Source organism: Actinia tenebrosa, unplaced genomic scaffold (assembly GCF_029948245.1).
Source record: "Actinia tenebrosa isolate PJP-AT-01 unplaced genomic scaffold, QUT_ActTen_1.0 PGA_scaffold14__42_contigs__length_11649687, whole genome shotgun sequence".
Classification (NCBI taxonomy): domain Eukaryota; kingdom Metazoa; phylum Cnidaria; class Anthozoa; order Actiniaria; family Actiniidae; genus Actinia; species Actinia tenebrosa.
The window spans coordinates 6,256,001-6,269,625 of record NW_028292574.1 but is presented as its reverse complement, the minus strand read 5'-3'; the positions used below and the strand labels follow the sequence as shown (position 1 = coordinate 6,269,625).

At 38.8% G+C, this 13,625-nt stretch overlaps 2 protein-coding genes across 2 annotated transcripts; both read left to right on the top strand.

The window, feature by feature from the left end:
• Positions 1-781: 781 nt before the first annotated feature.
• LOC148911322 (type-1 angiotensin II receptor-associated protein-like) lies at positions 782-5,808 on the top strand. Its single transcript, XM_089029827.1, has 7 exons — positions 782-813; positions 1,503-1,614; positions 2,669-2,756; positions 4,340-4,364; positions 4,509-4,536; positions 4,722-4,791; positions 5,096-5,808. Exons 2-7 carry the CDS (start codon positions 1,612-1,614, stop codon positions 5,161-5,163), a joined length of 282 nt encoding a protein of 93 aa, XP_088885953.1. The 5' UTR covers positions 782-813; positions 1,503-1,611; the 3' UTR covers positions 5,164-5,808.
• A 960-nt stretch (positions 5,809-6,768) lies between these two features.
• LOC148911321 (uncharacterized) lies at positions 6,769-8,663 on the top strand. Its single transcript, XM_089029826.1, has 2 exons — positions 6,769-7,307; positions 7,606-8,663. The coding sequence occupies exons 1-2, from the start codon at positions 7,285-7,287 to the stop codon at positions 8,348-8,350; spliced, it is 768 nt and encodes a 255-aa protein (XP_088885952.1). The 5' UTR covers positions 6,769-7,284; the 3' UTR covers positions 8,351-8,663.
• Positions 8,664-13,625: the final 4,962 nt, after the last annotated feature.

Sequence of the window (13,625 nt, the reverse complement as noted above, 5' to 3'; positions counted from 1 at the left end):
CTTGGAGGTTGTTTTGATCTCTTGTTTTCTGGTTTCATGTCGTAGAAATAGTCAAATACAATAATTTGAGGACTTATTTTGAAATGTTTTTACTTAACATTCGCTAGTTGCCCCTCAGTCAACAGATTGTTTGCCCCCCAGTCAACTTCAAAAAAGTCAAGTGATTGATAGTAAGCGCCATTAAACTGAAATCCAACAAAGCAAATTAACAAAACCTATTAGAGTTAAAATCAGAGGGACAATCAGAGGCACATTAACGTAAAAATGGCAATGTTTGTAAAGGCGACTTTCATAACTCAGTTTTTTCAGATAGAGAAAATGAAGCCTTTTTACCAGAAACTATTAATGCTATTTGAAAAAATACTTCACCAAAACTATTTCCAGTAACTTTTGTAGAATTCGACTGCATACCAAAGAAGTTATGAAAGAACGAAAATAGAGAGTTTTGTATGTATTTATCACTGGAAGCCTTGGTGGCCTCGTTTTTGGTGCATTTTCAAAACTTCAAATGCTCACATCTTGTAAAGCCGGATTTATTCATTTAAGTAGAAACTCACACGCCTTATCCAAATCAACAAGATCAATGATTTAAAAGGGTTTTCACTCCAAAAACATTGATTTTTAATGTATATACAAATAAGCTGCAGCCAGTTATTATTCTCTTTTGTTATATCATCCAACATGACCGCCGTGTCTTTGTCATTTCATTCTCTTGGGAATGATTGAAAACCAGCAATAGAGATGTACAACTCATAACCCTTGTTTTCTTTTCTCGTAGATAATCGTCTGTATTCACTTTGCCTTGACTACATGGTAAGTAGTTTATGATCTTGTTGAGATTACAACAAGCCTGAAGCGAGATGACGTCCTACCCCCGACCCGAATAATAGTTTTTAAAATTCTTTCATATTAAAATTTTTGATTCCTTAAAGAATACAGGAACAATAGTCATAATTAAAGGACAAAAGCAGTGTGAAAAGGATTATGGTCTAGAGATGGGGGTAAAACGTCATCTCGCTTCAGGATTATTACTACCATCATCGTTGAAGTGCGACCCGCGAAGTTTGATGCCGTTCACAGTAGCATCTCAACGACTGCCAATCAAAGAACTGCAATAAAAAAGACTATCATATTGAGGGAGATTTCAGACTGAACTAAAGATTTCTATAGTCTTATCCTCTAAACTCTTTAATCCAGTCTATTAAATATTGTTTAGTCCTTTGTATGAGCTATACTGAGGCCCCGTCCACACGTATCCGGAAATTTTTGTATCCGCAAATTTTTTTTGCGGATACGAAAATGTTTGCGTCCACACGCAGCGTATTCGAATCGTTTTCACCGTCCACACGTGTCCGTTTTCGTAGAATTTGCGGATACGGTCACAAAAATTTGAGGACACGTGTGGACGCAACCCGTATCCGTAAAATAAAAATTGCGGATACAAAAATTTCCGGATACGTGTGGACGGGGCCTGAATACATTATATCCTTTTTATTATTCAGGGCAACCTTGTATACATTTCTGCCGACTTCTTACGTGTTTAGCAATTTTCTTTTGTTTATTGTTGGATTATGGGCAATAGCTGACTCACAGCGCACTGATCCGTCCGTGATGGTGAGTACACCATGCAGTATTCCATCCCAGTCGTCTTAGGCCCCGTCCACACGTATCCGCAAATTTTTGTATCCGTAACTTTTTTTTGCGGATACGAAAATGTTCGCGTCCACACGCAGCGTATTCGAATCGTTTTCGAATCGTCTTCGCTGTCCATACATATTTCTTGATCCGCCCTGATGCACGCTAGTGCCTAGTCCCTTTAACGGATAGTTTTCTTATTGAGCATGCGCAAAATCGTGTTTACGTCATCGTATTCGAAAATTTGCGGATACGACCGTCGACACGTATCCGTATTCGGAGCGTATTCGAAAATTTCCACTCTAGAGACCGTTTTCGAAAATTTCCGGATACGCATACAAAAATTTCCGGACACATGTGGACGGGGCCTTAGCTAAGGTGCTTGGCACTCTTTCTGATTTTGAGGGTTTTTCCGATCCTCCGGTTTTTCCTCCCTCCTCTCAAATTAACCCTACCTAAACTGGTTAGATCTGTGCTCCTGGGTCATAAATGGACTGTTTAGCTGTCTACAAAGGCACTTCACATGCTTTCTGTTCGACCCCCCTTGATTTGCGTCACTGCTGTCGGCTTTTCTAGTTGCCCCTCAGTCAACCGATTGCCCCCCCCCTCCCCCCCAAGTCAACTCCAAAAAGTCACGTGATTGATAGTAAGAAAGTAAACAATCTAACGAGTCTCCAATCAGCAAGGTCAATATGCACCATAATCACTGAGCCTGAGGGGAAGAATTGTCTTAGTATAATTTTAGACTTGAATATCAGAGAAAAGACGAAATTTAGGTTCAAATTTACTTTGTTGCCGCTTTCTTGCTGTTACCGGGAAAAATGTGTCTTTTATCTTCTTTTTTTTTGAAAGAATCACCTGTGTATTTTTACTAAAACAATTGTTTGCCTCAGCCTCAGTGAATATCGGAGAACATTTACCTCGCCGCTCGAAGACTCGCGTCTCGTTAAATATTCCCCGATATTCACTTCGCCTTCGGCGAATAATTGTTAATTATTACATTATCTCAATATATTTTGATTTTCCCTTTCAGTTTCTGTTGGCCATGATCTTCACTATCATCAGTGACATTGTTGCTATTGCTGTCTATTATGACTCTAGATTGGGTGATTTATCAAACGGTCTGTACATCGCACATTCAATATGTACACTCCAAATTGTAAAACACTGTCGGGCTGAAAAGGTTAAATTATGTTATGGGTAGCATGGGTGGCGTTTGCGGCGAACGCGTCGTCTTTCACCGCTGTGGGTCCAACGGGTCGGGTCGTTGGTTCGAGCCCTGCGGTCGCCACATGTGAATTCAGTTTGTTTGATGCGTTGTTCTCTCCTATGCTACGAGGGTTTTCTCCGGGTTCTCCGGTTTTTTCCCTCCGTAAAAATCAACATGTGAGTTGAGCGTCGTGTGCATAGAATATTCAATGTAGTGGTAGTGCGTGTGAGCGAAAAGTGTCCCCAATTAGTGCGAAAGCACTAGAACGACTAGAAACTTAATTAAAAGTGATTTTCATTTTTCATCAAAGCCGAGGGGTATTCTGGGTAGTCGATATCATTTGATATCCGTCTTTGGTGTTTACATACAGACACATGCATGAAAAATGACAAAATGCTTTGTTCAGTCACTTGAATCAATTGTCAAGAGCTGCTAAACGGCAATATGTATAATATCAGGGGCGGATCCAGGGGAGGGGTGCAGGGGGTGCGCACCTACCAACCCCCCCCCCCCCCCCCTGGTTCGACTTTGTGTCCATACTTCGAAGACAACCAATACTGTTTTTTCCTTTGATTCTAAGAGGTACACCCCTCCCTGGGTTAACTTTGTGCGCAGCACCCCTCCCTGAACAAAATCCTGGATCCCTCCTGATAATATTAGCTTTATTACAGTTCCTATCATTTCCTATCATTGTCAGTTCCTAAATTTCAATCCCGGTTTTTTCCTCAAAACATCAAAATGTTCATTTGTGAAAGGATATTTTGAACAAAAATTTCACATCAAACAAACTAACTTTAAAATGGTAGCTACAATTGTTGAAATGATTTTAGCTTTGCACGAATCTGTGAAGAACTAAATAAACTTTTAATCCGAGCCTAAAATTTAAATTAGCAACACACGCACTAAAACCGTGAACATTAAATAGTACTAATTAGTACTATTTCATACAGAATCCTTTGTTTTATATTGTTTAATTATCACTATTTAGTGCTAAAAATTAGTATTTGTTTCACGGATTTAGTGTGAGCACTCTAATGCATGTAAGCTTCAAAACAAAATGGAAATCAAACTTCCAATAATTAAATGAATCTTTGAATCTTGATAGGAACGCATGAGCCGGTTTGACTGTAACTGTTTATCCAGAACGCCCTTTCGCTTTGATGATTTGACTTTTACAACCCAACAACGGCTGTGTTTTCACTAGGACAATTTAAACTAGCTTCAATTACGACACCGGAAATAAGGCAAAGTTCAACTACCTAGCAAGATGGTTTAAGTTGTCCTACCAAATAAATGGGCCAATCACAGTGTTATTCTTGAAAGGTGGGCGTCGGATTAAAACACCTCCAGGAATTTTACGCAAGTTAACATTTGTAGTGAAAACACAGCCAACATTTTTTTTTTCAATTTGGTGTAAACAAATAGTTTGTTTTTATTTCTTCAATTACATTTTCATTTCCAGTAATTGAATTTATACGTCATTCCGTTTTTCAGGATCCACATTTAGATTCGCTGCTGGGTATCCTTTGTTCATGGTGCTTTGACGTGCTTTGACATGTTCTTTTTATCGTTTTCATCGTATTCATCTTGTAATAAAAAACATAACTTTATCAGTGCAATGTTTTGCCCTTCAATTAAAACAAGTTCCTTAATCAAAGCTAAGTATGGCTATTCTCAATCTTATCCTCAAGGTAAGCTATGTCAGGAGTAAAAACAATTACATTCGTCCTTTGTTTCCTCTTCCTTCTTCCTTTCCTTCCTTCCTTTGCTTCGTTTCTTCGTTCCTTCCTTTTTTCCTTCGTTCGTTCATTCCTTATTTCCTTCCTTCCTTCCTTCCTTCCTTCCTTTCTTTCTTATACCTTTCTATATTTTTCAGCCACTGTTCTGTATTTGCATTTTCTTGGATTTCCGAAATCGAGGCGGTGAAGTGGACACAAGATGGGCAGGTAAGCGATTATTCATTTTGTACTTCATATCTGAGCTAGACTTCGATATCAAATTATTAGAAAGACAAATCAAAAGGATTACATTTAAAACGGCTCAAGCTAAACCCTACATTCCATTAATAGTTTCATTATTTGAATGTTGAAATTTATTATTCTTTCTGAGAATACGAAAAATCGGAAATTACCAAAACTCGAATTCTGATTGGATTATGGTGATCCTTATATGGAATATCGAATCAGAATTTCCGCAAGTTTTGAGTCGGTTATTATTCTGAATTCCTATTAATTTTGGAATTTTTTACAGAAAACCCTTACATCACTATTGCAGGACAAGATGGCGGCGAGAAGCCAGCTGGCGCACCACAGTCATAAGGAATAAGCTAGATCAAGATAAAGCATTGTACGCCATATTCATATCTGTGAAACATTGGGTGGGAGACTGGTGCTGATACTGGTTAGCCTTCTGTCCCTCCAGTGTCAGTTGAGTCAGGGTTTTTCCCCATTCTCGTTACCATATCCTCCTCGGTTGTCTCGGCTCTGGGAAACCCTACAAATTCTTGCAATTTGATTAACTTTTGAGAAGAACGATATATCTACTAGATCTATTGGATAATCGATGTTTTTATTCCTCATTTGTAGATTTCACAAAGCCAAAGGCTTGTCCATGCTTGTCTTGACTAGCTTGTCTTGGAAAGAGTTCGAGCATGCGCCCTGAGGACGCGGTCGTAATATTCCTTGCTTCCGGTTGTAGGGTTTTCCAACGACAACCGAGGAGGATCTGAGAACGAGAATGGGTTTTTGCCAGTCTTGGATGCGCGGGGAGTAGGGACGAGTTCCAAAACAGGAAAAATTACCAAATTGACTGAACTGAATCTGGAGGGGAAAAGGGACCGTGAAGTGTCTCTTCTCGTCAAAAAAGCAAAATTATGGCTAAGAATTGGTTTTGTTTTCCAACTGTTTTGTTTTTGTTTGAATGTTTCTTTGTTGATTTGTTTGTTTGTTGGTTTGTTTTGGGGGGGGGGGGGTTCCTTTTGTTTTGTTTTGTTTTGTTGTTTCGTTTTCTTTCTTTTGTTGTTGTTTTTTTTTTTTTTTTGTTTTCCTTTTTCATCAAGTTTGATACTAGGATAATAAAGAATTCTTCTGATTCTTTGACATCCTTCATGTGACATTGCGTGTCGTTAAAAATAGTATTGAAAGCAAAAGCGGAAGGTTTATAATCTTAGAAACAGAAATTGGAGAAAATCCAGCTATTGTCGTAAATATTTATATTCCTAAAAACCTGTGACGTTAGCCAAAGCATTTCTTTAAACGTTCATTACCAGTCTCCCACGGTTTTTTAAGATATGAATTAGGTGGACAGATATTGGCATACGCCTTACTGATTTAAGATGATATATTTTTTTTAAACTTACATAATATAGTGGTTATAATATAGGACAATACGTGGATTATACAATACGTTATAAAATAACAGTAAGAAATTTCGCGTTCTGATTGGTTGGGAGCGCTTGTTTTATGCGGAAAGCACACAGCACGCGCGCGCACTTTCAGTTTATCTTTGGGTGCCTCCTTCCCGTCCCCAACCAGTAATTCTCGGGTTTGATTCAAGATATTTTCTTCAGTATTTCTCCCTCCACAAAACCTAGCACGCCAAAAAGGACGTTTGCATGATGGCATCATTTGACTCCCTACCGAGTTGCTTCGTGATTTTTTCTTATTTTTGAATTCGTATTCCCTCATGAGAACAGTAAGACGATTGGTGCTTATTAACCGAACAAAAGAAAGTGTGCAATGGAGTCTCGTAGTTAAGGTCAATAGACTGATTTAGCATCGGGACGGCGACGCCGAAGACGACGTGACGGCGCGCGGTATGGACTGGAACTAGCGGTTTTTAACTTCCGGTTTTCGAAGCGACGTCCTACACGTCCCGTTCAGGACGGCGTTTGCAGTCATTTGACGTCGCGAAGAAAGCGTGAATAGTAAGTAGTCTTTAATTTACTTTTATAGCCTAGAAGGTGATATAATTAAACAAATGCTTGACTTAAAATACTTGCCAATTAGTTCACTAGATAATTCAATTCGTCTACAATTCATTTTACTTCACGAATGGAAAGAAAATACGTGGATAAGCTTACTATCAAGCTAATTAGCGAAATGTCACAGCTTCTAGTTACCGGTGTAATAAAACTGTTGCCCCTGGAAATTGTTTTTGAATTGTTTTAATGAAGAAATTTTAAAGAACAACTCGACTAGGTACTAGCTTATCAAGGTTATTACTATTTATAACAACAACAACAATTAATGTTGTGCTTTAAAGTTTTATAAATATTCATATTTTATCACATCTTCCTCGTTGTTTTTTCATTCCAGTGATGTGTCAAGAGGACTGTTTTTATCGATATTTTAGTCATATAAGATTAAACTTTGTAATTCTAATTTTTCTCATTTTCCATTATAATAGCCCATTGTAATAGGTAAAAACGAAGAAATAGGATGGAAGCTGAATCAAAGAAAAAGTAAGGCTCACTGCATAATAAGACTACAAATTTAATATTATTTACAATGTAAACACCTCATGCAAAAATAATCATTAGAAATACCATTTAAATTTGTTTATATAATAACAGAAATTATATTATAAAAACAAAATAATTAAGTATAAGCTCATAAAATATTAAGTAATCTAAGTATAATATAATAGCAATATATACAATGGTACTATACAATCATAACACTACACTTTTATCTCATGATCAACAAAAACGTCATGAGCTGTTTTATAATTGGCTTATATTTTTCTATCTTTATTTATAGGTCAGTAATGACTTGGGGTGAAACTAAAGACTTGATGATGTTGAGGGTGATCGCAGCAGAGGGAGTTTTTGAACATAAATTTGGTAGCAGGGAAAGAGGCAAAACCTGGCAAACCGTTGCCGAGGAATTAAATGCCCAGCCAGGTTTTGAAATAAATGCGAGATCAGTAAGAGACCGGTATACTATCCTATCAAAAAGACTCCAAAAGAAAAATGCAAAAGAAAAGAAAGAAAGTGGTGGTGGAGGACAAGAGCCAACTGAAATCGAAGAAATATTAGAAGAACTGGCAGAAATTGCAGACAGTACAGACAAGAGATGCGAGGAAGAAAGTGAAAAGAAGAAGGAATTGAATGAAGAAGACAAACTCGAGGCTACAGATATGAGGGATAAGGCTATGGAGAGGTTTGGGCAAACAAGGAAAAGAATTGCAGCGGATCACGATGCTGGAGATGATGCCACAAAACCAGAGAAAGTAAAGAGAAGGTCTTCATCTGATACACTTGAATGGCTTAGAGAGAAGGGAATAGAAGACAGAATATTGAAGGAAGAGGAGACAAGACAGAAAAAAAAAGAACTAGAACTTCTGCGGGTGCAGCAGAAAGATCTTTCCAAGCAGCTCATATTGCAGCAACAAAGCCAGCAGGAGCAAACAAGGCTGATGCAACAGCAAATGGCTCAACAAATGCAACAGCAGCAGGCACAACAACAACTGCAACAGCAGCAATTTCTCATGATGCAACAATAGATGCTGGCTGTGATACAGCAGCTAGGTCATTCAAGTTCACAAAAAAGGGACTAATATTATTGTAGCCTAAGTTCCCTTTCTCTTTAGTTTGTGGGTTTATATATATATATATATATATATATATATATTCATATTTATAATTATTTATATATCATACAGTTATATATTACCTTTCACCTGTATGTACTTCATGCCACGTGGCACAAAAGGCTTCTTAATTATTTATTGTGCAGGTACATTTATATTCAATATCTTTACAACTTTGGGAATTTATGAACCTATAAATATATTTGACATTTTGAATAAAGTAGAATGCAATAACAAAAAGAAGATAAATAAATTATTTACTTTCAAATGTATTGCAATGTCAAGTTTGTAATGTCAAACAAATGCTATTCATGTGTCTTCCATTAAAAAAATAATTTGAATGATAATAAATGTTATTTGACTATCCTTGAGGAAAAAAAACATGTAAAGCATTACATTTCATTCGCCCTATTTTCCCTAGATGTCACAGTTTCCTCATAAGGGGACGAAGTGATTAAGAACAATAAGAATTTGGAGCTCTGATGTACCTGGTTTTCAAACATTTTATTAACTGTTTTTCCCAGTTCTGATTTCCGAGTTCAATTTTTGCAGTTTTTGTGTTTTTGCTGTTTTATCCTCCTCCCACAAATAAACACGATTCTTTGTGTAAATTAAACCGAATTGTTTTGATAAAACATCACACTTTCATAAGGTAATAGCAGATACAGTAAAAAGTCCCGCATATAATAACCTCCACTACTTTTCCAAGTCAGGTTGTTATGGTTCTTAAATATTTGGAATCTAGTGACAAATCAGGTGAGTAGGTCCATAACAGGTTCTTAAATTTACCAGCCAAAAACAAAAATTCTTAGATCCTTAGCACATGCTTTGCACATTGCCAAAGCTTTATGCTTTAAAGTGTACAGCATATCAATGATAATTGAATTTACATGGTCTCATTTTATTTACATATTGATATTTCAAATGTTTATATCTCCAAAAAGGAAATTTGAAATACAAAAATAATGCAACCATACTACTACACTGTTCACATATAAGTGATTTTGAACATAATAAAAAATCTTTGATATCCACTTTAAGCATACTTAAGAAATGTATCATTTTTCATGTTAGATTTCAGCCTGGTGATTCTGACATTATCAACTGGTTCTCAAATGGAGTTTTTACTGTAGTCTGTATTAAAGTTATACTCTATTACCTGCAAACAGTTATTTCATGTCGTGGCATTTGGATCTATCTAAATGTAAATGTATAGATTGAAACAACAACCCTAAATTTAAATTTGGATTTTTGGACTAGCCTAAATATACACATGATTTGAACAAAATCATCATAAACTTAGCACAGAAATGTCCCATATTAAGATCTTGTACAATTCCACATTGTGAAAATGTTCGAAATACTAGAAACCAACCATTACAATAATTTACACCTCAATAATGTTTTTGTCTCAAATGGATAAGATGAAAGCAAAAGTTTAAATTTGACATGTCATATTGCACATTTTTCTTGTATGATACGTTTTTCAGCTAAAAATTTTTTTAAAATGTACATATAGAATAATTCATTTTTTCAGTTTCTATACATTTCATTAAAATGACCAATTTTCAATCCAATTCCATCATCAAGTGATAAAAAGAAAGAAAAACTGGGATCTTGACACCATAGAAATGAGATCATCAAACACAACAATTGCAATTGGACATTTTTTCATTTATTGTGATTTAAATACTTTCAGTTTAACAAAATGTGCATAAACATCAGAGTATGATAATTATCATTTTGTGATTGGAGCTCATTCATGAATTTTGTACATTATCTACACAAATTGAAATGTGAATCAGAGACCTTCACAGCCTAACATATTTATATGTGAAAGACCTTCACTGTCAAGCATATTTATATGTGAAAGACCTAATTCACAGCCTAACATATTTATATGTGAAAGACCTTCACTGTCAAGCATATTTATATGTGAAAGTCCTTCACAGTCTAACATATTTATATGTGAAAGACCTTCACTGTCAAGCATATTTATATGTGAAAGACCTAATTCACCGCCTAACATATTTATATGTGAAAGATCTTCACTGTCAAGCATATTTATATGTGAAAGTCCTTCACAGTCAAGCATATTTATATGTGAAAGTCCTTCACAGTCTAACATATTTATATGTAAAAGACCTTCACAGCCTAACATATTTATATGTGAAAGACCTTCACTGTCAAGCATATTTATATGTGAAAGCAGCAGGTAGGGGGACTCGCGGTCACCCCCCCGGAATTACGTGGGTATTCCCCGCGCTCACGTAAAGGCGGCCGCCGCGGGTATTACCCGTAAGGTCGTTCTGGGTATTGCCTGCGTAATTCGATTTGAAAAGCTCTCTACGGGTTTTACTGGTGCCCCGCATTACTAAGTTAAAATAGTGTCGCAAACAAAGGTTAAAATATTTCCTAGATATAGATGGACGCCATCAAAAGCATTCAAAACAAAACTGTGCGCAAACTGCGAACTCAGGTATTGGATCGTTTGGACGCCGACTTCGCCTTCACGACATTAACAGAAGGAGACACAGAAGAAATCATGGACGAAGAAAGAGCCGAAAAGATAATAGACCTGATGCCTGAAGGTAATTACCGTTTACAGTTAACGTTCATAAAGTATTACGACGGTGAATGGATGATAGAAAGAGGTCGTAATCCTATTCGGGCGTCCGGTAAGCAGAGCTTGTTTGTCCTAAACAAAAATACCAGGCCCGGAGCGCTGGTAGGCATCGACATGTTGTTCTACGAAGTTGCTTACCCTGTTACAGTAGTAATCTACGGTGCGTATGAGATTAAAGAGCCGGACGTCAAGAAGTTGAAGCCAATGCGACATCCCGGCAACTGCGTAGGAAAGTTAGTCAGGGAATTCTTTGAGGATTCTTCCAGAGGTGGTAAGCTTACCCCAAAGAGGAAAGAAGCTATCAAGAGATGGGAAGATGCTACTCATAGGGCTGGAGCTACCATAGACAACATCAAAAAGCTAGAAGTCCTTTTAGAAAGGCGAATACATGTGAAAGATATCACAGACGGGTACATTTATCCTGGGACGCATAAATACGGCGGCAGAGGCGCGCCTATAGTCATCTACCAGCATAACGGACACGCTTGGCGAGAACTTCGGTTCCCTAAGAAGAAAGAGACTAAGGTCTACGAGAATTCTCCATTGGCGGAGTTAATCCATGAGAATTCTATTTGGCTGATGGATTCAGAAGGAAGTCAGTTTATGACGCAAGATGGTACTCTTTACCGCCCCGAAATCGAACATCTACGCATCCAGAGCGCCTGCGAAACCCTTGGGGAAGACTTCTCAGACGAGGTCCTCAGCTCTCGTAGCTTGGACTTCTTAGCTGCCAAGAAGAGAAACGGCTGGAAACCTACCCCAAAAGAGTTCAAAGATATCTCCAAAGCGTGCGTAGAACACGGTCATGGAGGTCTTTGGAATATGGAGTACGACGAAGACGAAGACGTCTCCTTAGACATGAAGCATTGCTATCCTGCGTCATTTAAAGGTCTTGGCGATTGTAAGGAATATTACGACCGCTACGGGCATCCAGACTCGCAATTCTTTCGTGTGTCCTTAGACGGCAGCTACGACGCGCCAGCAACGGGGTTCGTCAGATTAACGTCTTGGAAGTTGGCTAAAGACTTACATCCCATAATTTACGCATGGTACGGGAAGCATCTACAAGAGAAAGAATGGATACCCATACCGCTGCTAAAGTTCCTTGAAGAGCGTAAACTCCTGAAATACACAGCGCATGAAGCCATACTTTGCCATAGCGCCTTCACTAAATGGTTAGCAGAACACAACCCAACCGCCCGAATTGTCATAGGAAAGTTCACCCAGGGCGCTAAGGAGGGTGAAAAACATATGCAAAGGCGCCTAATAACAGACGAAGGCGAACTAAGCTTCCTCATAAAACGTGCCCACGATCAAGGAACGATGGTGTCTGTAGAGAAATGGGATTACCTCGTAGATGATAAGCTGCATAAATGGAATGCTTTGTGTTACTACCAGGACCATCGACCGCAGTATTACCATCTGCGTGCCAGCATGCTCGCATATGCGCACATTAACCTATTAGCGATGCTCCTGCGGTTTGACAAAGAAGATATCCCCCGCGTAGCCACGGATTCCCTATACGTGAAACCGCACGTGTTGGAAAAGATGAAGGAATTCTACACTGCCGATGAACTTGCAGAAAGTGGCCAATGGCGCGTCAAAGATGAGGAGATAAGAGCCTGGAGGGCACGTGTAGAGTATCATGGCGAGCACACCCGTGGTTCCGTAGCGCCTACCAAAGAGCCTCTACCTTCAGTTGCCGACCCCATTTCCTACCAACGCTTCTCTTACCTCTACGGTACGGGAGGCAGCGGTAAGACGACGCGTGTGTTAGAACTCTTTCCTAAGATAAAGGTGCTAACGCCAACGCACCGTTTGGAAAGAGAACTCTGCGAAATGGGCCACGACGCTCAAACGTACCACAGCTTCTTTCGTTGGAATGGCCAAAAGTGGGTACCTGAAGCCATCCATGACATACCTCCGGTGATACTTTGGGATGAGATTTGCACCGTGCCTTTGGAAATCCTGCAGGAGTTCGTAGAGTTCCTTCGCGGGAAATGTCAAGTAATATTCGCCGGAGATCCCTGCCAGCCTCCTCCAATATCCGGAGAAATGCCCCACGAATGGCTAAAGGGGTTCGTAGACCATGCGGAGGAAATTAACACCGACTACCGCAGTAAGGATTCAAGTAAGAAACCTGAAAGCGGAATTAAGGGGCCTTAGTGATGCCGAGCAATGCAAGACACTGCGCAAACGCGTACGAGCGAAGAAATACGAGGACTTCCTTTACACATGGCATCCAAAGGATCTGGTGCTAAGTAGTAAGCGCGCAGCACAGTCTATCATACAAAAGGATTTGCTAAATATACACCGAGAGCGCTTCCCTACGCATCCCGTACCTGTTTGCTACAAACCCCACGACACCCGCATGCAAAAAAGAGACGTCTGGATACCTGGTACCGACATCCAACTGCAAAATGCGGTAACGCATGATAAAGCCTGGGTGCCCATAGAAAAGGTGGAAAAAATAACCTCCCATCCAGACTGGCGCTTGGGCTATTGCATGACAGTCCACAGCGCGCAAGGTCTTACCATAAAAGAAACCTTATGGATCATAGA

Bases quoted from the DNA above. Each gene is read 5' to 3' on its own strand.
- LOC148911321 (XM_089029826.1), top strand. From the start codon at position 7,285: ATGGAAGCTGAATCAAAGAAAAA. The intron at 7,308-7,605 runs GTAAGGCTCACT...CTTTATTTATAG, and splicing joins GAAGCTGAATCAAAGAAAAA to GTCAGTAATGACTTGGGGTG.
- LOC148911322 (XM_089029827.1), top strand. The intron at 2,757-4,339 runs GTCTGTACATCG...TCCGTTTTTCAG, and splicing joins ATTGGGTGATTTATCAAACG to GATCCACATTTAGATTCGCT. The intron at 4,792-5,095 runs GTAAGCGATTAT...AATTTTTTACAG, and splicing joins AGTGGACACAAGATGGGCAG to AAAACCCTTACATCACTATT.